The 25810-nt window shown below is 27.3% G+C and overlaps 1 protein-coding gene across 1 annotated transcript; it reads left to right on the plus strand.

The window, feature by feature from the left end:
- Positions 1-2212: 2212 nt before the first annotated feature.
- Positions 2213-24742, plus strand: LOC107073383 (uncharacterized). The gene is made up of 3 exons (XM_015334009.2): positions 2213-2293; positions 17630-17838; positions 21482-24742. Exons 1-3 carry the CDS (start codon positions 2269-2271, stop codon positions 23489-23491), a joined length of 2244 nt encoding a protein of 747 aa, XP_015189495.2. The 5' UTR covers positions 2213-2268; the 3' UTR covers positions 23492-24742.
- Positions 24743-25810: the final 1068 nt, after the last annotated feature.

Below are 25810 nucleotides of genomic sequence, written 5' to 3' on the forward strand. Positions count from 1 at the left end.
TTTGAATAAAGTAGTGCAAAAAAATTCCCCGCAAATACACTTTAGTTGGCACAAAAGTAGACATTTTCAAAACTAATAAAAAATTATTTTGTTTACACTAAAGTGAACTATCATACACTGAAATTTCAGGTTAGATGCAGTACTTTCTCGCAAGTGCCTTACCATTCGAAATTTCAAGCACGGAGTAATGCTATTGCCATCTTTGATGAAACAGCGAGAACTTATTCAAGGTCTCAACATTATTTTTAATTTAATTCCCTAATAATTGTCATTGCAAGTACTACAACATACAACATTGTAAAAAAATATAAAAAAATACCTTTTAGAAGAAAAAAAATTAAAATCTTAAAGAAATCATTTCTAACACCCGACAACCATCTTTCTTTGTCATATTTGTTAATTGAACAGGTTTTGAAAAAAAATAAATATTACTTATTATTCTTAATTTATCTAATAAAATGAATATATTGTTTGATAATTATAATTTCAGTTATTGTAAAATGGAAAGTATACTTTCGAAAAATTGTTTGAACTTGCATTTCTTCCAAGTCCAAGACGTAGTAGAGTCAATGATCTTACACGGGATTAGTATAACATCTGAATAAATCTGTTAAATCAAATTATAAAATAATTTTGGAAGATAGGATAAATTTTCTTCGGGTAATCACATTCAAGAAAATAAATCTTGCGGTTTCAGTGGTAAAAGAGTTTATTAGAACATATATAATTCTCGTTGAAGTCTGTTAACTTTAAGATTATCAAATATCTTCTTATCTCCTGTATAAAATCAAACAGTATATGCAAAGAAATATCTGAGGAAAAGATTATCTGGCTCGTTAGTTAATTTTCATCTTGACCAATGTGAAATTTAATCACAAATTCATTAGGAATGTAGTTAAATACCATAATTTTTATAAATAAACTTTATTCATAATTTCTTGAAAATATTGGTTTTATAATTAATTACTATTTAAACATATTGCAATTTAAATAATATAAGAAATATATTAGAAAATTCTTAATATTATAAAGAAAGTTTTAATGAAATTTAAATCAAAAAATGTAATTGTAAGTATTTATATTTGATTATTTTAAATTACTGTGAGGTCATTAAAAATTTATTATATTAAAATAAACAAAAAAAGAATTATTTTTATAAAAATAAATTAAAGACAAAGAGCTATAAATAAACTTTGGAAGCTACTATAATAAAAATGAGTTATTTCATAATAGGAATTTCAAAGACACAAAAGAAAAACATACCATACATAATTGAAATTAAATAATAATAATAATACAAATAACAATAACAATAATTTAATAAAAATTAATTACAAAACAAATCTATAAAGACCTCGTCTTAATTACTCTCTCTTTTACGAGTTTGAGGAGTCCGAGCTATAAAGATCTCTTTTCTTTCTATTACTAAAAAAAATCCATCCATAACAATAATATAACAAAAATAAAAAAATATATCTTACATAAAATAATACAAATTAATAAGAAATAAAGCTATAAAGATGAATTTTTAGTGTTCTCTAAAATCAAAGAAAGTCTATTCGTAAGAACAATCTAAAATAAAACAAAATAACAAGTACTTAAAAATTAATTTTGTTCTCGATTAATAAAGAGAATTTTTTCATATATTCAATAATTAACAAAGATAATAACAATAATGTAAGAAAAAACATTATAAAAAAGAAAGACAATATCGACTATGATCCGCCAAAAATCGCTAACAAACATTTATGTTAACCTGATTATTAGGTATTACTCGTCAAACACATTTTTATTGAAAAAAATAAGGATTGGAAAAAGTATGCTTTTGTTTGGTTGATGCTTTTAAACACTACCATTGATACTTATAATCTGTGAACTTTTCCTGCATTGTTCATAAAATTTTAATCAATGTAAGCGATATAAGTCATTTTGAGCCCAAAATATAGTCATTAACTTTTAACTAGATAAAGATAATGTAAAAATAAATAATTTTATTATTATAAAATATCGAAGAAAGTTTATTCAGATTAGTATTGTAATAATAAAAGAAGAGAAGATATAGTCATCGAGTTATTCCATTGTAATCTGTTTTCCATGTATCCTGCAATAGAATTAAATAGAAGCGAGACAGGAGGATCGTGTAAAAGTGGTTAACAACCCCACCTGGTTGGCTGTTCCGGGCGCGGCCTTTCCCCTCGGTCTATAAAGCTACGAGAAACCCACTTCTACTGAACATTCGCTCGCCGCTTCGTCACTCATTTACTCACCATGTGGCTCTTGTTTATCATCGCAGGTGAGTGCTCCTCGCTACGTCACGCTTTCCTCTAACATCAAGGACGAACCTCTCCTAAGTGATATCAATATCCTTGATCCTTCCTCATGCTAATCGTATATCTTTTTCGCTCACTTTCTCTCTTCTCTCTCTCTCTCTCTCTCTCTCTCTCTCTCTCTCTCTCTCTCTCTCTCTCTCTCTCTCTCTATCTATCTCTCTCTCGTTTATTCACGTGTGTGACAAAGAAATTCTCGCGTGTGATTTTTTTTCAAGCTTGTGTAATTTTGATGTGAACAATTCTTTCTCTCTCTCTCTCTCTCTCTCTCTCTCTTTCTCTCTCTCTCTTCTCTCTCTCTCTCTCTCTCTCTCTCTCTCTCTCTCTCTCTACTGTTTCAAGTGTGTTGAAATGTAAAAAAATATATATTTTTATATTTATATAACATGAAATATTTTTTGAAAAGAATTTTTTTAATTTATCTGTTCAACAAGAAAAATTTTTATATTAAAATTTTAAGTACAATGTAATAATATTTTAACATAATTTATATTAATATAATTATAATGTACTAACAAATAATTATATGTATTAATCAAAAATTAATTTTTCGTGTCTAAAACTGAAATTTTATATAAAGGTTATACTATAATAGCATAACTACATATAGATATCTCTACTTAAAAGATTAAGTTTCAGATATCAACTAACAATTAATTTTCTGACAAAAAACAAATAATAACAATATATTGACTTATCTAATGATTACATTTTAATTTGAGTACAAAATATTCCAAAGTTCTAAGAATTCTTATAGGCCAATACAATACATCTATACATGTTTTAAATATCGTAATGCCTAATCTTAATTCTATTAACTTTCAATCTACTATGTTACAATACTAAATTATCTACAATACTAACTGTTTACAGTCTCAAATTATCAATGGTACCGTTTGAATACATACACACATCGGTTTATCGGTTTAAACCAATAAATCGACTTTTCTCTTTTCTTTAAATATACACATATATCTTGCATAGGTATTTACGTATTAAGTTTTTCGTTCCGCACATTGAACGTACCTTTACATTTTATTTTTCAACAGGACATGTATAGAAACGTAAAATGCACTTGCACTTATTCCATGTTACTTACGTCAGTCTATTACTTTCTCGAATACTATTTCCTCACTCTAATTCCGTTCTCTAGTGTCTTTAATCACCTTCTTTTGTTGTTCCTTTAAATCATTGTACAATTATTAAAATAGTGTATATACATATATGTTTCTTTGATTATAAATTGTACAAAATTAAATTTGTCATTATCCCATCACGCTTATTTTTATCTAAATTCTAACCTATTAAATCTAAACTCTAATACATAGTTAAAGTAAATTTTAACGAAAAATTAAACCTAATATTAAGCGAACAAAGTTTTAAAATACGATCTTTTTGCTATTTAGCTACTTTCCACGATCTCGTAGTCGTTTCAGAATTTTGACTCACGAAATACGCATTTTACACTCACATTAGAAACTCGCTTACTACAAAACTGAATTCGCTTTCCCGATTATGCATACGAACGTTAGATACTCGGCCAAGATTACTGTCACTAAGAGAAATCTGAGACAGTACAAGGGAGTTTTAACTTGAATTTAAAATTGTTTCTCTATCATTTTTTTTGTAAATGTTCCTACTGCACTACTCTATAGTTATAAACTTGAATATATTTTATTTTCATTTTCACAGTTTCTCTTTCTGTAATAATTAGTTTAAAAAATAAACTTAAAAATTGTTGTTTTATTATTGTTTAAAATTATTTATAATTTTAATTAATATTTATCACAAACGATTTAATTTTGTTTGATTTAAAACAAATATTCACGAAGGCGCATATTATATTTCATTATTATATTTCATTTATTATTTAAACTCCTAACGTAAATCATTATTAGATTTAATAATTAATATAACTCAATCCAGTTATTAGGTTTCACTAGTTAAATTATTATTGATAATATTAGTCATCATGGTGTTTCAAAATCCTTAACAATAAAAATTAACAAATTTAATACAATAAAAATTTAAAAAAATAAATTTTACAAATATTCTTATAATTGATGAACAAATTTAAGTTTCATTAATATATCACATATTATTCGATCATATCGTCAAAAACTAATCCCTGGTTTAGAATCATATTTACGATATAGAACCGAGTTTATATCGCCTTAGGAGTATACTTTCTCTACGATCGTAGCGTAATATTTTTATATGACCACAAGTGAAATCTGTTAGAAGGAGTTAGTTAGAACATCGAAAGAAAAAGATCACTATAGATGACAAGGACATTGAGAACGTTCATAAACTTAGTTTATTATTATTCTTAGAACTAATTATATAATGTAAAAAAATATCTACTTATTTGACTAACCATTTCAATTTTTTTATCCAATCAATTTATAGAAAAGTTACAACCTAATTATAGTAATAAGTAGTTAGAGTTTTGTTAATTTATTTATTGGAAATTTAACCTTTTTTTATTTTTTGTTGTTTTAATAAAATTACATTAAAATCGATAATTATTGTCTACCTTTCTTTAAAAAAAACAATTAAAATAGAATTGTTTCTTTTTTTCTTTTTATGTCCTTGAGCATCTCGATCAAATGTAAAAATAGGAAATTACGAATGAAAATATCCCGTTTGGTTAGCAGGAAATTATATTCAATATTCAGGTTCAATTAGTCATAACTGAGAACGAGGATGCTGTCGGTTCTCGCAAATCTTATATTTTCGATGACTTCACAACCATTTCCGTCCTAAATTATATTCATTTTCTTGCATAATCTTACAACTATGTCATGCATCACGAATCTTCATTATATTTCTGTCCCCGAATCAAGAAATTGATATATTTTTAAATAAATGTACCGAATAAAACTTGAACAAAACTTTGCAAACATACACCTAATAATTTTCGAATTTATTAGACCTAAAAATTACTTGACCATATTAATAATATAAAAAAAAATTACAAAATTAACTTTATCTCAATCTCAATCTCAATACAAATGAAACTTACAAATAACTTTTATGACACGTATATACTAGCAATAAATATTTATCCTACTAATTAACGCGCTCAAGTAGAAACTTTCGGACTAAATTGGAAGAAGAAAACTAAGAAAACTAAGAAAAAATATATTAGGGAAAAAATGTAAAAAATAAAATTAAATAAAAGGATCTAACATAAAACATAAAAAAAAAACAAATTCGAACAAAATAGCAGCTTTTCGAAAAATACCACAACATAAAATAAAAAATAAGAAAGTAAATAGAGAAAAGTAAAAATGGAATCGCCCTACTTTTTCATCTCACAAAGTTACATACATCTAAACAAATATAAAGATCGTACACGTACGTAAAGTCAACAAAAACGGATGTGTGGTAGTAAATTACAAGAAAGGAGTGGGCGGTGCTCGCATAATCCCACACGTTCTTGTGTCATTTACTGTTCGATGATTTCCTAATCACATCAATGTGGTGAACGTTATAAGAGACAAGCGACCAAGAAAATTCATATTCGTGAATACATAATACATGCACATAAATACATATATACAGACAACATACACATGATAATAATGCCTTTCTCTAACTAAGCTCGAGGCTGCAACTGCAACGAAAACTGCACGCTTATCCGTATCTAGAAACTACCTATAAAGCATTAATTGTTTGTCTAAAACATACCACGTGATTTACTTCAAACTCTATGTATCAAATAATTTTGAATTTATGTTTCAAAATGGTGGTGCATTTATTTTTTTTCTATGCGAATGGGATTTAATATTTTTCATAATAATTCAATTACTTTTAATGGAATTCTAGATTTTTATTCTCATAGATCGAAAAAATATTAAATTTAATTGTAAGATAAAGAAGTTGTAAACTTCTTAGGTTTTAAACCTAATGGTAATTAAAATATTTTACTATAAGTTACTCTGGGAATGAAAAAACAAAAGTAAATTAGTACTTCAAAAAATTTTGATATTTTTTCATGTACAAGAAAAAATTATATACCATAATTTGGTACCCTTGAAATTGTACAGCTTTAGTATTAAGTAATTTTTTATTAAAACTTGCTTTAATTTTAATTGAATAAGATAGATTTTTTATATTATAGATTTTATTTATAATATATATAATCTAAATTATTTTATATTAAATTTAAATGCTATACAGACTATTGCCTTAAAGGGGTAACACAACTATAGAGCCTGAAAAATAAGCCTTTTTCTGGGAATTTTTTATGCGAAAACTAAGGAAAAGTAAACTGAGGAATAGAATTTTTTTTTGAGGGTTAGTTAATCATATATTGAACTATGCAAACAAATATTTTGATTGATTTTAAATAAAAAATGGCGTCGGTATTTGTGGCTGAACCAAATCCTGTTTTTTTTTTGGTAAAACGGGCGGGCGGACTCATACCTGGATAACTATAAGACCTAGAATAAAAAATAAAAAAAATTCTTAATCTATGTACTATCATTTTAAGAAGTACATACGAAATTTTTTCTAAGTCAAATTCTGTGGGAAAAAAAACTTCGAATAAAAAAATCGACTTTTCGACAAAAAAAAATGTAGAAAATTGTTTATAAAAAAAAGTTTTCATTCAATTAAAAATCGGATATGTACTTCTGTAGAAAATATAACAATTAAACTATCTTCAAAATTTCAAGTCAATCGGTTTAATGGTGGTCGAGTACTGTATCCGCCCAGTTTTAAAAATGTAGTTTCGAGAAAAACGTGTTTAAACTTTTGTTATAACTATTCGAAGCGCTTTGAGGCACTTCGTAAAAATAAAATTTCGCCATGTTAAAAATGTTTTTTTGCTTCGGGACCAAGTGCATAATGTTTTTAGACGTCTAAAGTACACTTTAAGCTAAAAAACAAAAAATCGATTTTTTGAAAATTCTATAGTGATGTTACCCCTTAACTTCAACAAATATTTTACCTTTATCTTTTTTCTTTGTCTTTTTTCTCTTACTTTTGCAGATCCAGTCATTTTTCTACTTACATCTTCTTACTCTTATTCAATACCAACTATCAAAGAGATCACATTTCTTTATCACTTCTTTAGAATCAACATCACATGGTTTTTTGTCGTTTGTTTCTTCAGATAGATCACCCATCCATATTGCTTACCATGTCTACGTTGCTTGACTTTAGTGATCAGCCAGGAACTAGTAATTCAACGTAGAAGTAGAAGCAGAAACGTGTTTATTTTAGGTACATATTTAATCTAATATGGCTAGGCCGTTAACGTATTGTACTTTTATCATATTCTTATCAAATACGCATAACACACAAACAAATATTGATATCCGAGATATCACATTATTTATATTAATAATTTGAAAAGTACAGTTCATTGCTTTAATTCCAACAAATATTTTCTCTATCACTTTTTATCAACTATATCTAGACATAAATATTTTCCTACTAATCTCTCATTATTTTTCTCAAGAATTCTTTAATATCCACAATCTTTGTTCATCGTGCATATAAAAATTCACACAATTTCATATTCTACGTCACGAAATAAAACATAATCATCACTAAATCTTATTTTTCTTTCTCAAAAGAAGACTTGATAAAAAAATTATTATTATTATCATTATTATATTTTTATTATATTATTTTCCTATAAAAAGAAATAGAAAAAAATTAACAATTTTAAGAAAAAAAAAAAGAAAGAATGATTAGAATGCTTGTAGAGAGTCACGTTCTATTCCCCTAACAGAACCTCCCAAACCCTTTCTCCTTCTACTACCGCTATTTTTTTTCATTAACCGATTGTGAACGAAATCATAATCGTCGTTACAGTTCGTCAAGTTCCAATTTACACACCAAAATCACGCAATTATTCACGCTCATTAGGCCTTCTATTTTCTTCTTTAGTATTTTTATTGTCGTTGTTATTATTATTATAGTTATTATTATTGTTTGTGTTGCTGATGAATAATGATGGTGGTGCTTGATATTAATTGGCTTGTTCGTTCAAATATTTCGTAATATTATCCCTTTCTCTCTTTCTTGCTCTTTCTTTCCTTCTTGACATTTTTAATTTCTAAATAAAATTCTATTAACAATCAAGCAAAGAAAAATAGAAAAACTAGAAAGTTTATTCCATCCTTGTTGCCTTGTCCCCATTAGAATTCTTTGATCGTGCCGTTTTATATATAAAAACAAAAAATCGATTCATTTTCATCAAAGTATAACAAAAATGCGCACGTGCATACACATTTTTTGCGTATATCGACACTTACAATGAAAACATCAAATGAGCTCATCTTTTTGTAATAACTTTCTTTGTTCGTGTAGTCTATCATGTAATAATTAAACCATAAATATGAATATTCATGAAAGATACTGACAGACTTATGGAGTTGCTTCTCCAATTATATTATACTTCATATTAAGATTTTTATTTTATGTGTTGCCAACTTGTATATGCGATATACTACATTTTATTTTAAACCATATTTTTCTATCTTCACCCTTCCATAAATTAATATTTTTTTATATTCAGTAAAAAAAAATTATATAATATATAACTTGTAATAAACTTTATATTCTCTAGCATGAACTATACTATACTGTAAGTATAACTTATTTATATTGAAAAAAACATTAATTTCCGCGTACAACAAGAAACACTTTATTTTCTGACAAAAACATAAAATAGAATTTAAAAAAAGAATAGTTTTTTATTAAATATTTTTTTAGACGTTTGATTAGTACTTCTATCAAAGTAACGCAACTCAAACAAAACAACAATAGAACAGTTAGAAAAAAAAATGAATGGATCGTTTTTTTAAAAGATCTCGAAAAAAATATGAAAGCTTAAAAGCCTTGTTACGTCCGGTCTATCGTAATTTTTCAAGATGAACTCGATAACATCGAAAGGTATCCTGCCAACGGTTTATCTATAGATATTTATACCATAAACGATAGAATGATCAATCCATAAACAATGTTATATTTTGAAACATTAAATACAAAATACATTCAATTTAAAAATGGCTTAAATAATAAATAATAAATAATAAATAATAAATAATAAATCTTTATCTCTATAAAATTCCCCTGTCACAGTGTTTGTTATTCTTATTCTCCGAAACGACTTGACCGATTTATATGAAATTTTTTGTGTATATTCGGTAGGTATGAGAATAGTTTTTCTTATATTTCTTATACCCCTGAGTGATAAGGGTTACCCACCATAATTATTTTTCCTTTAAAAGGATATTAAGAAAAAAGAGAAAAAAAAGACAAATGTTATGTGCCTATATTCAGACAATGTAAAATTATATGATGTGAAGTAAGTGGTGATCTTATGTTACCGCTCATGCGCAGTTGGTTCGATATTAAGAAAAAAGAGAATAAGAAGAAAAATGTTATGCGCGTAGATTCAGATCTATCTATATATTTATTAGCCACAGCAACGCGTGGTCGGGGCACCCCTAGTTATAAATAAAAATAACATTTTTAGATAATAATCAATTAATATCTATGATATAATAAAATAAATTATTATTAAAATAATACATTTCATTCTAAATTATTCTAATTTTAGTATTTAAAAAAATCTGCAACAGTTAATTTTAAAAATATTTATAAATAAATAAAATTATCGTTATTATTATAAAATATTGTTAATGAATATTAATAACAACACTAAATGCACAATTTGAATAAAAAATTAAAAACGGATCCACATTTGACTTGTCGTAGTACATTTAAAGCTAAGGTAAAAAACGATGAAGTTTTTAAAAAAGTATCTCGACAGATTGTGTATATCTTATTCACAATTATCGTGTGCCAAGTCTAACAGACTTTTTGTTTATTTGTTCAATCGATAGATTTATCGTCCTTGGAGAACGTCATTAAAAAGAAAAAAAATGAAATAAAAAAGAAAGTAAGAGAGAGAGAAAGAGAAATGTCGATTTACCAACGTGGCTCGTGTAACACTCTTCGAATTTTCACTCTGATACGATATTAGAAGCAACGATTATTGTCTAATACCGAATGGTGATCGACCTTTGAACTACCTTACAAAGAATTGCAATCGAACAATCTAATCTTACTAATGCTTTTATTTCCAACTTTATTTCTTCAACTATCGATACGAATTTTTCTTTCACTTATTTTTATTTCAATCTTTTTATTTATTTGTAAAGTTTATCAGAAAAATCATAGTGATTTTGTTTATCGTAAATTTTAAAATATTAAAAATAATACTTTGATTTCATAATTAATCTATCTACTGATCTAATTTTACAATGCTTTAATTTCAAATTTTGTTTTTTTAATGATTGATCAACATTTGTCTCACAGTTTTGTAAATATAAATTCCTGCTTCGGATTTTCAATTTATTTAGAAAACTGATTACGGAAAGAAACAATTATTTCACATTTCTTAACATTTATTATATGATACAAAAATCATGCAAGTAATCACAAATGATAACACATAAATTAATACTTTTACTATTAGATTTTTCAACAAAATTGATTATGAAAAAATTCTAATATCATTACAAGTGCTCATGTTTCTTATCTATAATAAATAATTCGCACAACATTCTACGCATATTGAATGAAGCAAAATATTGAGGACAAAATTGCACTCATAAATTTAAATGCTTACACATACACATTTATTTATATGTTTCACACATAAACTTATAATCAGTCGAATAGTTGGACGATACTTACTACTTATTTTAAAAAATAAATTATAAGATAAAATCATTAAGGTGAAAAGTGGAACGTTTATCGATCTTTTTAACGACCATCGCTCGTTAATTTCTCGCCTCTTAGGGAAAATAACGGGATTCTCGTTTGAAAGATTTCTCATTTATTCGTTCATTCGAACGTTCATACATAGTATTAGTGTAATTCTATATTATTAATTACTTTCCAAGTGCTTTCGAGATTTATTTAATTTGCTGCTTAAAAAGATATCTGTTAATTTCACATTACATTATGTTACATAAAAAAGAGATAAATAAAAAGGAACATTATATTTGACGAAAACTATCTAAATTTCTTAAAGATTTAAATGAAATTCATTAAATTTGAGTAATTTAAAAATCGGTAAAAATTACTTTCCGAAACTTTCACATATCTGAGCATCAGGTAATACTTAAAAAAATTGATTTGATATAAAAACAAACAAAAATACGAAAAAATAAAGCAGCTACAATATCAACAAATTTTTACAAAATAGTTAAATAAAAATTATCCGCATTGCTTACAATAAAATATTTCTTATATAATATTTTTTCAAAAATCAATCAAAAAGAATATATTAATTTTAATCGACTATTTTTCTGAAAATTAAACTGAGCAGAAATATAAATTTACAAATTACTAAATGATATTACTTCCATAAAAATGAAACTTACTCACATTTTTACGATGCAATACACGTACATATGCACATTTAAAAGTCTTACTTAACTCAATCTATCGTGAATTTTCTTCGCTTGATTTCTCACGAAAGTAACAATACGATATCAAGTTACTCTCTCGATCGCGTTATTTCACACGTCGTGTGAAATTCGAAACGAATATCTGCAAAATAATAATGAACGTCCTCATTTGGTCTCGGTGTCTAAGACTTCATAAGGGAGGCGCGAAACTCGCCAAGCGTTAATTAGGCAAAAGATTTGTTAATCATCAACCAAAAGGATGTTACTTAACGATTTCACCAATTATAAGAACACTAGAATAGATCTTCGTCTCTGTCGTTTTCGTCGTCCTAGTAACTTGTATTCCCCAGAATTTCGCAAAGTTTAACAAAGAAACAAAATCCATCATGAATTTCAATTTCGTCATTTCACACACTCGACATACAAGTAGAAATTTCCTAAAAGATATCATACGATTAACAGATATTTCGTAATGGACAAAAAGAAAAACAAGATGAGTGAGAAAAAAAATTATTTTTAATCCCCATTCTGATTATATCGATCTTTGAAATTATCTTAAATTAGTTATCTTCTTATGTCTATGCACCTATTTATTTAATTTCTTTTTAATTAAGAAAGATGAACTAAGTCGTAAGATTAAATTAATTATAATAAGAACTATTCTTATGAAATAACAAATTTGGATAAAAAAGGAAAGCAGTTTATTATTTCTCATTATGATTATAATGATCTCTGAAATAATTTTAAATTATTCATCTTTCTATTCCTATGTATCTACGTAATGAATTAGTTAATTAGAAAAGATAAGCCAGCTTAATCAAAAATGATCTACAATTTTAAAGCTTGTTCACGTAGTTGCAATAATTTCCACTGCAATGTCATATTTTACATGAATGTTCTTCGTAGACAAATATAAATTCCCGTATTAATCGATGATCGTTTCTAAAGTAGAAATTCAATTATGTTTACTATTAACGAATATACCATTCAATAGCAAATTACATTACTGGATTCTATGGTTGCAGTTACTTATCTTGAAAGATATCGTAAATCAATGAATCGTGTTATAATTAGAATTTTATGTAAGATATGAATCATAGAAATATCTACTTAATAATTTTTATTGGCAGAAACAAATATTTATATTCAATTGAAATTAAATTAATTTAATATTCATCTTTAATCTTCTTATCTATTTATTGAATGATTTAATAAATATTTTATGGAATGAACAAAAACTAAATTATGATTTTATATTTTAAACATTTGTATTTAATGTAGAAAATATAGAATTATTCTTTGTTTAATGGGTTGGAAATTTTTTCAGAAATAAATAAAACATTCTAAGATCTGTACTAAATTGTTTTTTTTGCGATTGATTTAAAATAAAATTCTAATATAAAATTCTAGCTTGATATACTTTAAATAATATTACAATTTAATAATATATCTATATATGTATATAAACATTTGTTTTATGGTAAATATTATTTTTCTTCAGTTTAAAAATAACAAAATCATTAATATTTGTTTAACGAGTTGTATTTAACTAAACGATCACAATTTCGAAGCTCTCTACTACGTTTCTATATAATTATGCATGAGTTGAATATATTCTATATTGTGAAAAATTTCAAGAATATGTTATTTTCTATATAAAATAATCGCAACGACTTGAATAGAAAGTTAAACGTGGACCACATGTGGAAAAACACAGTTTTCTCAACTATGTATTAAATCTTCTTCCTTTCCACGTCCATATCACGATGCGCAATTGAGATTAACACACTCGAACGTCAAGAAATACCAAGAAGGAAGTTATTAATAGAGAAAAAGAGAAAGAGAGAGAGACCCGTATTTTACGGTACAGTAATAATACATAGGTAACTATAAACCTAAGTTCTCTCTCTCTCTCTCTCTCTCTCTCTCTCTCTCTCTCTCTCTCTCTCTCTCTCTCCCATTACATCCGGTTCTCGCGTGATACACAGCAATAAAAGTGGAGAAAACTTCTGTTCAACTTCACTTTCAGGACGATTTAATAGTGATACGTGAGATTTTCTTCGTTAAATGATTATTGGACTTATGGATCATTGGATTTATCAAATTTAATTAATCGATTATAGCTCCTAATCGTTTCGCAAATAATTCTATAAATAAATAAAACTATAAATAAATATTCAATAGTATATTCAACAATAATAATAATAATTTTTTGATCATTTTTAGTCAAGGAGTCTTAAAATCTTAAAACGACTCTTGAGTCTTTAAGAGAAGTATATAAAGTAGAAATTTTGGATGTAATTTAATGCACTCTTGAACTCCCTATTTTCTTTAGATCATTAACGTACTCTTAATGCAATTTTTTTCGATATAATAACAAATAATAGCATACATCTTGAATATCTGTCTTATCTTTATAGAAACATCATCTCAAAACTTAAACATTTCGATTACTTTTTTTTTAATCCCGATTAAAAAAAAATACTATTGCTCACCATCTGTAAAATGTATTATAGTACATGAAATTAAATATTATAATTGTGTATTCTGATCTATTGTATCATAATGCTGTCTCATAATACGTTTATCATGTTTTTCTTGATTTTTCATTTTATTGTATATAAGTAATATGCAATATTTATTATTTATCTATAAATAATACAAAATCAACAATAATTAAATAAATTTAGAAAATTACAAAAGATTTTTCTATTTTATTATTAATGTATACGCTTTCTCTAAACTTTTCAAAAATTATCTTAAATTATAAAATATTTCGGAATAAAAAGAAAAGTAACTGAACATAACAATAATTCGTAAAAGAAAAATTTTTTCTTCCGATCTTAATATACAAACTAACAAACGATACGTATTTACTTATATATAAGATCAAATTTATCAAATTAATATAATATAAATTAATATAATATAAATATATCAAATTAATCAAAATTAATCGAATTAGGATTTTGAAAAAGAAGAAGACACGTAATTTATTTGAAAAAACCTGAGTATTCATCTCAGCATCGTTAAAAGAATAACAAGAAAACAGTTATGTGCATATATGACTTTTTGCATTCATTATCTATAGTGTCTCATACATACAATCGAACGTACAATCTAGAGTACGATCGACAGATCGTAACTTTACACGATTCGAATCTAATCTAAATTGATATAATGTCGACATCACCTTATACCAAGCTAGCTACATTCTTTGAAAAGGTCTCCCACGATGGAGGCGGCTTGGCGTGACTTCGTGACGAAACAATCGAATCATGGGCGTATCGAACTTAGTAAAATTTATTAGGCAATTCTAATAATGAATGTAGAATGCAAAAAATCAAAGATTAAAAGTAAAAACACGAAATTTTATATAATTATTATTTAGTAAAACACCAAAAATGAATAAGTAATAATAAATCATTTGATGATTAAATATGTACATGCCATATAATTAACAACATAAATCGTAATTATTTTACATGTAACAAATTATCAATACTCAATTAAAAATTTAAATAAATAAATATTTGTATATTTGAAAATTATGTAACAACTAATTAAATTTAAATAAAAGTAACTAAGTTATGACGATTTGTAATGTATATAGAAACAAAGGTACATATATACGTGATTATACTATAATTTTATGACGTATACAAAATTCCTCTTTGGCAAAGCACGTAATCGATCAAGCAATAAAACGTTTTTATCGTAGAATGATCGAGACACGATCGAACGATTTTGCAAGCCAACTTTAAAAGAATAATCTCGGCGATCGAAAGTAAGTCTCTTTCTCATATATGCAACCGGACCAACTTCCTAGTAGCAATGATATAATGCCTGACCGAGCCGAGAACGCACGAAAGGACATCGGATATATTCGAGAGAGAATGAGAAAGTCTTCCGGTATGAGATGTTGAGCAGAATTAAACGAAATAGAATGGAATAGAAAATCTAATATCCTATTCGATGCGACTTATATTAGGAGGAGAAATTTATGATATGAAACGATAATGTGAATTCGTTTTGGATCATTGAATTTTTTCTAGTTCTTCTTTCTCTTTTACTCTTTATTATTAATATATACGTTTCCTATAATTTTCAAAAATAATATTTTCAACAAAAATTCAAAAATTACGAATTAAGAATTAGTAAATGAAAAATTATATTCGTATGTGCGTGAAACTGCAAAATTAAATTTAAAAATCCTAATAAAATAAATAACTACAACGATGAAGCATAATTCTAGAAGAACAAAATATGTTTTTGTATTTACAATGTAAATTCCATCCACGTGGCAAAAAATCATAAAACACAAAGAGATCGTGTAATCATTTTTATTCGTGGCACTCTAAAAACGCACCATAAAATTGTAAAACTTTTTCATGTAATTTCAATATACTATAAGTACAGTTACAAGAGTTCGTAATAGCAATCTTGCATATATTACAAAATATATCTTCTGACAATATATCACATAAATGTATTTTTTTAGTATTTTATATTTGAATGTACTACACTATATTTAGTAATTTTTATTAACAATTCTGTTATATATCTATTATTCAACAAAATACCAAAAATTAAACATTATCCAATCCAATACTTACACAAATTAAACAAGGAAGTTATCCCTATCCTTATCAATATCATCGTATAATATACATATAGTAATGACATTATTTATTGGAGTATCAAAAAAGTGTAGAGAATACCAAAGATTACATATTCTAATACTACTTCCCATATCAAGTCAATACTTGCATGAAGCATACGAGGAAGTTTTCATTATCAATAATAATTATAATTTAATTTATATGTATATTAATATATATTATATTTTATATTATATATTATGGTTGTGTGTGTGTGTGTGTGTGTGTGTGTGTGTGTGTGTGTGTGTGTGTGTGTGTGTGTGTGTGTGTGTGTGTGTGTGTGTGTGTGTGTGTGTGTGTGTGTGTGTGTGTGTGTGTGTGTGTGTGTGTGTGTTATAACACTGTCAACATTTATTATATATAACAAATATATATAACAAATATTTTAAAATCTACGAATCGAAGGATAGCTAAGGCTAATGTTTATTATTCAGTCGCGGAAGATTCGAATGACGATGTGATTGCGGCGCTACTGTTCTACATGGCCAATAATGGCGCCCATCGTAAGAAGGTTGAAGAACTGTGGAAAGTTAACTCACATGCGGGGAAAGTTAAGTTCCTAAGACTCCTCGTGAAACTTTTCCCACGAGTTTTGCTTTCAGTATTTCCTATGCAACTACCTATTTCTCTACTTTTTTGTCCATGGAAAAGAACTAAACAACAAGAAAATGACTTATGTTAGATCTCAAATTTACGAGCGACGCCCATTTCAAAAGAATACTCCCTCATCTGGTAATAGTTTAATCTTACCTTCTCACTAGATTTATCGTTAAAAACAAAATTCGTCTGAAAGATTTATATCTCCAATGATCTTTAAATCTTTTATATCTCCTTCAAGAGTATGACATTTAAAAAAATAGAAAGATCCATGTAGCACAAAAAATTGATTTTTATCAAATTTATTTAAGTAGGTTTATTTTATTTATTAGAAAATGCTTATTTAAAAAAAATTTATAAGGAAAGAATAAAAAGTTATTTAATTATACTACTGTTAATTAGTGTGCTTTAAGTAATGTTTACTATTCGAAGTAATTTACAAAATGCTTCACTAAATATATTTATATTTTTCCACAGTTTTCTCAATATTTAATTTCCAATATTGTTTTTATTATTATAATATATATTATATTGTATTCTATAAAATTATAATTTGAAATCAATTAAAAAATCAAGATAAAAATTAAAAAATATTTAACAGGTCTATTGGCGGTTTCCGCCGAAAAGGAGTCTGCCGTATCGAACGTGGCAGAAAAATCATCGTCGTCTCCCACGGCGAGTGCGGATGATATCGTCATGCTAGAGATCGACGTAAAAGGACCTACTAAGAGATCACCGATATCAGCTAATGGTGTTTATGGAGCATCGCCGAGTCAATACGTTGTTCGACATGGTGATGACACTCAAGAGGTAATAAATTCATATAGCTTATGAAATCTTAAGAATATTTTCACTAACGAAACTATCATTATATTATTATTAAAGCTTATTCTAACAAATAAATATCATATAAAAAAAAATCCTAAAAATAAGAATCACATTAAAAATGGATACGAAAATACATAATATCTTTTTAAAGTCATAAAAACACTGTAAGTAATTATCATTTGTTATATTTCATTCTTATTTATACGGACAATGTCAAGGAACCTCTATGTATTTTCCAAATCAATGATCTTAGAGTAACTAATTATGTCTTGTTTTCCACTATAGAAATTACATGCTCTTTTAGTATCATGAGAATCGCGTGTTTCTATGTGTACTTTAATTTGCAGAATATAATATCTTGTTGTTAGTTCTATTTGTTGGAATACGTTAAAACGAAGTTGTTGAAAAGAAATTGATTGAAATTTGTTAATCGACTAACTATGTCAGCTAATCTACCAGAGCAAACAATTCGATCAAAGGTCAATAATCGTTGAATATGAAAAAAAAAAGAGATAAAAGATATTATGTGACAGAACAGTTCTTACTAAAGGATCTAATTTTTTTTTCATTCTGCGAACGATAAACGAGGTTAAGGATGGTTGTTCAACCAACACGGATCCGTGATTATTAAATAAATGATTTTGATCAAGTAACAATCGATTTCAAATGCATTGACGTATTGTAGCCACTATTCACCTTCTACAAGAACACGAAGGTTTCATGCAACAACTAACGTCATTATCCTCGGTCAGCCGTGACCATTGGCCGCCTATCACTTACTGACTAAAGTGCTGATCAAGTAGCCATGAATAGAATATTTTTATTTGCTTTTTTTATAAATATTCTGAAATGTAATAGATCAAAAGAGAAATACAATGCAATTCTTTTGTTTTAATTTGCTAAGAATAAAATGAAAATTAAAAAAAGGAGAGAATTTAGATTAAATTAATGAAATATTATATTAGGATGAAGAAATAAGTTAATATAAATAATAAACAATAGATATAAATATATAATATTTAAAAATTTAATATTTACACTGCTATTTTTCTTTTTTATATATATTAAACCATATTCTGTTATATTATATTATAAATTTAATACAAGATTAATACTTGAATTTTTTTTATGATAAAAATTAGAATCCAACTCGGAGAGGATCAAAGAAATACAGTAATAGATTATAATTAGATGAAAAAATAATGAAATCTAACGATCGACTTAATGAAACAATACGTAATGAATAATCATCATCTTTAATATTGTCATATTTAGTTTGTATAGTGGAACTCAAGCATTTAAAAAAGTAGTGCAAAATGGCGTAATGAAATCTATATACATACATACATTCATTTTGCAGTTGCGCGCTCAGGATAATGAGAGATTGTAAATTCCTAAAGAGAGGGGACTCCCTCTACTTTCTATCTCTCCCTTTTTCTTTTTCTTAGTTGGTAACCTTCGTACGTTCTCTCTCTTTCACTCTCTCTTTCTCTTTCAAATCTTATCTTTATTGCAAAAGCATACTCATTTTCAGTATGAAAAAAACACCAGAACAAAAGATTTTCAGTTCATAGTCATCTAATAGAAGCCAAACTTTGTTTCTAAGCATACTAATATTAGCAGAAATAATTATAAATAAAGTACTGAAGTCATATATTTTAAAAAGAAAATCACATATATTCTTAAAAAGGAAAATTCCATAAAACAAAAAACGTAATCGAAAAAAATTAGTATCCACGTAATTACGAAGTAAATAAATGTACGAAGGAGGATTTTATTTCCTACTTTAAGGAAAAAAATATTTATTATCGATGCATAATAGTTTGTTTCAATTGATCATCGTCATGGTGGTTGATTTAAATCATGGTTACTGATTTTCCGTAACGTCGGGCACAATTATGTTTGTATTTTTTTAAGTTTTTTTTTACGTCACACTAAATTTTTATAATTATTTCATATAGTTCAAGGTTAATATATCAACGTATATATATTTGCTAATAATAATTATAAATTATGTATGTGTATACTAACATAAGTTATACAAAACTATATTTCTTTTTTTTCGTTTAATAATACATCATATAATCCTTTTTTTATACAATTAGACTGTAGGAATTAAAAAGCATACTATAAATTTATAAAAATAAAATAGTATATTTATTCTAATATAAACAATACTACATTAAACTATAACTTATACTAGTATAATAACATTACAAATTAAGTAAACTGCAATGTAATTTTACCATAAATTCAATATTACCCAATTTTCATTGAACAAAAAAAAATTATTATTAAAAAAGAAACTAAAGTATAAAATATTAAAAATAAAAATCAAAAAATTTTTCTAGCAATCAACATACTAGACTTTATAAAATAAAAAAAAATATATTCTTTGAAAAATATTTCGATCGACATGAACATTGAATAGATAAAATATTGTTTATAGAAAAAAGACGCCTTTCTGTTGTGGCAGCTGCATTTGGTTAACTCGTGATCGTTGAACAGCGTTAAATGTTCGAACATGATCCCGATTGGCTTCTTGCATAACATGAGCAACAAGTTTGCACGCCTTCTAATCGCGGCGACCTAAGATAGAACCGGTAAAACCACACCCAACACAGCTGACTGAGAGAGCAAATCCCTCTGCTAGCTATTTCATCAAAAGCTACTTACGGTCGTTTCGTTTTCCCTCCCATCGATCCTATATACGGCCTTGCCTTGTCTACTGTTATATTTACCCACTACGATGAGTCACATTAAACAATGATAAAGAAAGAGAGAGAAATTCTCCACCTACAATTTATAGGTCATCGACTCATCCTCTTATGAACACTACTACCTGTATTTATATGTATATATACAACGACACTCTCTTTCTATTCATAAAAAACCTAACATATTGATGTCATTGTCTGTTAACCTTTACAGGAAAATCAAGTTCATTGCGAACATCTTCCTCAAGATTTGTTTTTAAGTAATAAATTCACCTCGAATAATTTAGTATCGTTTCAATTTTACGAATTTTTTTGTTTTACTATCATAATGTATCTTCATTTCTTTTCTACCCATATTTCTTACTTTCTATAAAGGTGGAACAGAAAATAAACATTAAACCTTTCCGTAGCAGATAAACTGATAGTAAACATGTGAAAAAGTTATGTAGCATATAGTAAAAAGAATAATTGATAAATCTTCTTTGACTTTCGAAAATAGAATACAGATTTCGAGAAAACACAATCTCTCCGTAAAAATTAGAAAGATAATTAATTACATTAGGGATATTACTGATGAAATTTCACACTGCGGGATATTGTCTTTTATTTTATAAATTTATATGAATATGAAACTTGATAGTGAAAGTTTTTCTTTTTGTTTAATATTAAATTAAAATGATCATATATTTTTATATGATTTCGAATATCACATTACTATGATAGCTTTTTATTTATTTCATTCTGTGTTGTTCATATTGTTTAAGAAGAATTCATTAATGATTGCTTTTAAGAATTAATAACTATTATTTTTAATAAATCCTAATTTTATTAACTAAAACTTAAATAGTGTAAAAATAGATTGAACATAAATCAAATATCATTATTTAACAATGTTTATTAATTTATAGCTCTCACCGGAGTACCTATCGGTACTGCAGCAATATTCTCAATCGCAACCGCAAACATTCGGACCAACAACTGCAGCGCCACCATCCCAGCGCAGACCATTACCAGCATACGCTAGGCAACAACAACAATTGCAACAAGCCTACCACAATTATCGCAAACCAGCTGTAGTACCGCCAAGACCTCGAGCTCAGCTTCATCCTCAAGCTTTAGCTCAAGCTGAAGTAGCAGCTCAATTACAAGCTCAAATTGATGCTAGAAATCGTGCAGATGCCATACATACAGCTCGTTTAAGTCCCAGTGGTACATCTACTTATCAAGTTGCAGCATATTCTGAGCCGAAATTGGGAACGTTCGAACAAGAACTTCTTCAATTGGTATCAGCCAACCAAGCTCAGGAATTTAAGCTTGTTCCAACTCAACCAAAATCAGCATTGAAATCTGGCTATGCGTCTGAATATTCGCAACAATTAGTAAGTTATCCGAGTCAGTATTCGAAACCAGCAGCAGTAGCAGCACCAGCACCAGCACCAGTAGCATCTCATTTACCAGAACAATATCACATCGAGACTACAGCACCGCGTTATCAGCAACAAGCACCAGCTTATCAATCTGTTGAAGAACCAGTTCAAATCCAATACCAGCCAGTACAATCCCTTCCAGTTCAAACTAAAGAGTTCAGACCTTCTCCTCAATATCAGTATGCCGAAGATCATAGTAACCAAAAGGCTATTCAACAAGCTCAAGCCCAAGCTGAAGCTGAAGCGATAGCAAGAGCTCAAGCACATGCTCAAGCTCAAGCTTTAGCTTTCCAAAAAATTACTCAAGCTGCTCACAACAAACATCATCAAGATGCTTTTCAACAGATCCAAATAGTGAATGAACGTCATAGACAACAAAGTGCTTTAGAACAAATTCAGCAAGGTACACAGGTCAGTGACGCAGGACGTGCCCATATCGAAGAGCAATATCATCCGAAAGATCCCGAAGCCGCATATAGAGCACGCTTGAAGGCTCAAGCTCAAGAAGAATTAGCTGAAGCTAGAAGAGCTCATGAAGCTGCAGAATACAAGGCACACTCCGACGCCATATTGAAACTTCAGGCACAACAGCAGGCTCATTTAAAAGCGCAAGAAGATGCTCATAAGTACGCTTTGAATTTTGAGAAAAATCAATTACAAGCACAGGCACAAGCTCAAGCTCTTGCACAAGCTCAAGCTGAAGCTTTGTATAAAGTTCATCAGCAAAATCGTGCCAAAGCAAATAATGAAGCTGTAGCAGTGGCCAGAGCTCAAGCAGAAGCAAGGACAAAAGATCCAGAACATACACCAGTAATTCAATATCTTTTACCCAATAGTACACCTCTTCCATCTCCAAACAGTTACTACACCAGCGACGAAGTACAAAAATATCAAGCTTCAGGATCATCCTACGTTCCCAGATCTGTTCCAAAAGACGAAGGAGCTTCTCTAGCCGAGGACATCCAACCTACGATCACTCAGCCTCGACAAACTCACAAATTGAAGATATCAGCTGGCTCACCATCCTCCGTTTACGTGTCTCAATCAGGTCTATTAAAAAAAGCCCCAGTTAAATCACTAACTATCGAAGAAATCATTGAACAGGACCAAGTCAATGGACCTCAAGTCGTACGTATTCCTACATCCAAAGGACATCAAACATTAACACAAGAAGACCTATCAGCCCTTCTTCATTCTGGATACTCAGTTACTCCTATTCCCCAAACTGGCAAATCTATTCAACAAACTTACATTGGAGAAAACGCACCGGCAGGATACTACGTGAAAAAACAAAGAAATTCAGTTGCCAGGCCTGAATATATTACTTACGAAGATGTAATCCCTCAAGCTCGTAAACCAGCAAGAAAGAACAGACCAATTTTAAAGCCACAAGGTAGCGAAACTGATGCTAGTGAAAAAGTTACTTATCTAGTACCTTTGGAACAAGAATTTGGGACCAAACAACCATTGGTTAGACGTATTCAAGAATGAAAATAGTATATCTATCATCGTTCTAATTGTTTTTACCCAACTTGCATAGATACAATCGGTAATTGAACTAAATATCATTGATGATATTTTAAAAACTATATATATATATATATATATATATTATTGAAATCATCAAATTAAATTAGAAAAAGAAAATCTAACTAAATCATACAATTTTTGAATAAGGTTTACTACCGATAGTATCATAACGTTTCTTTTTAAATTATCTTGATACTTCTTTGAACGGTCGTACACATACAAAGCACAACCATACACATATATCTTCCCCACCTCTATTGATATTACCCAATTATATTCAATAAGCTTAATTTCTTTTGACCTTATAATTAAATATAACAAAATAAGATTACATTATTTGTAGTCAGAATCCAATTGCTCTTATTGTTAGACAATTATCTTCCTTATAATTTTGAACTCCTATTTGTTGTATGCGCACAAGGATGTTTCTCTTCAATTTTGGCTTATTTCTTTACACATTTATCTAGTACAGCATTCTGTAATAATTTCATAAAATAAAATACTCTTTACAGGAGGAGTATAGAAAAATGCAAGCAAGATTTGTAAAACTAATCTAAAACTTTAAACAAATGTGAAAAAAATCTTCTATACAAAAGATGATGATTATTATTATTACCATTATAATAGTAATTATTATTATTATTATTATTATTATTATTATTATTATTATTATTATTATTATTATTATTATTATTACTATTTTATTATATATCTGTAAATGGTAAGCGTGCTGACGGTGCTGAGTCGGATGATTTATTAATTTATATTCATTTTGTAAATAATAGATTTTTTAACTAATACAAATGTTTAAAAATCCATATACTTGCTCTTTTATTTATGTTTACCAAAAATCGTTTCTTATTCTCATATAAGTATTTGCCAAGATGATTAAAAACAAATGCACTTTTTTGATAAAAACTTAAGATTACTATTTAAAAGGTCGAGTAATTATTTAAAAGTGATCTAATTTTTCCTGTAATTTAAGAGATCAACTAAATTATTGATCGTTATTCATTAATGACGCTATTAATTATTAAGAGAAATTAGTTGGTATAACGAAATCAAATAAAACTGGTTAAATTACACCCATATTTTCAAAATAGTGAGAACGTTTCAATAATATGAATAGTTTTAGTGTAACTTAACTGCATTATATAAAAAATTTTCGTTTTTTTTCGATTAAAAGAAGCCTGTGCCACAAGTTCCATTAAATTACACCCATATTTTTTAAATAGTTAGAACTTTTCGATTATATGAATAGTTTAAGTATAACTTTGCTGTATCATTTAAAAAATTTTCGTTTTAACAAATATTTTTACAAAATTAATAAAAAAATTTCGATTTTTCACAGTTTAAGAACATCCTTTGCCTCAAAATCAATAAAATTACACTAATATGTTATAAAAAAGGATTTATTAATCGAAAATTTTAATAGTTTCTCTTTAACTTTCCTGCGTCACATAAAAAGTATTAATTTTCGAAAATTTCTGTTTTTAAAATAAAAAAAATCCTGTGACTCAAAAATAATAAAATTACACCCATGCTTTAAAAAAAAGTGTGTTCTTTTAGGAAAAAATAAATATTATTTTTGTTACTTTACTACATCATATAAAAAATTTTTGTTTTAACTAAATTTTTTAACAAAATTCATGGAAAAAGTTGGTTTTTCTACAATTAAAAAAGTTACTGCGACTCCTAATCAATTAAGTAACATGGGTATTGTACAATTTCATGAACTATTTATCATAAAAAGTCATTTAGAGTTTATTTAATTAATATTATTACCATAAAAAACCAAAGAAGTATCATATCTGATAAAACTTTAAAATAATAATTAATAATTTAATAATGTTTATAATAGGTTTTCGTTAGAAAACAATCATAAAAGACATAATAAATTATTTGAAATTATTTAAAGTATTCTAAAATATTAACAAAAACTCTATATCATAAATAAAACAAAGTAAGTCAGTCTATAAGTTTGATAATTTCAAAACTTATTTTATTGAAAATAAATAAATAACATCTTGTTACAATTGTCATTAATTTTCATCTAGAGCAAGATGCTGCTTTTATGACACTTTTGACATAAGAATAACTTTTATATACAGGGTGGGGCAATATCTCTGTCCAGTTAGAATATTGTCGTTGTTTATAACAATATGAAAAATTTTATATACGCAACTTACACGGCATGATGAGGGGCACATGCGTAAACTATTAACGTTTCGATGATCTTCACTAAATACTTTTTAACGCAGAATAAAAAAAAGAATCGAA

This window comes from Polistes dominula, unplaced genomic scaffold, assembly GCF_049000335.1.
Source record: "Polistes dominula isolate Pdom_NZ unplaced genomic scaffold, Pdom_raw_medaka contig_624, whole genome shotgun sequence".
In the NCBI taxonomy this organism is placed as follows: Eukaryota; Metazoa; Arthropoda; class Insecta; order Hymenoptera; family Vespidae; genus Polistes; species Polistes dominula.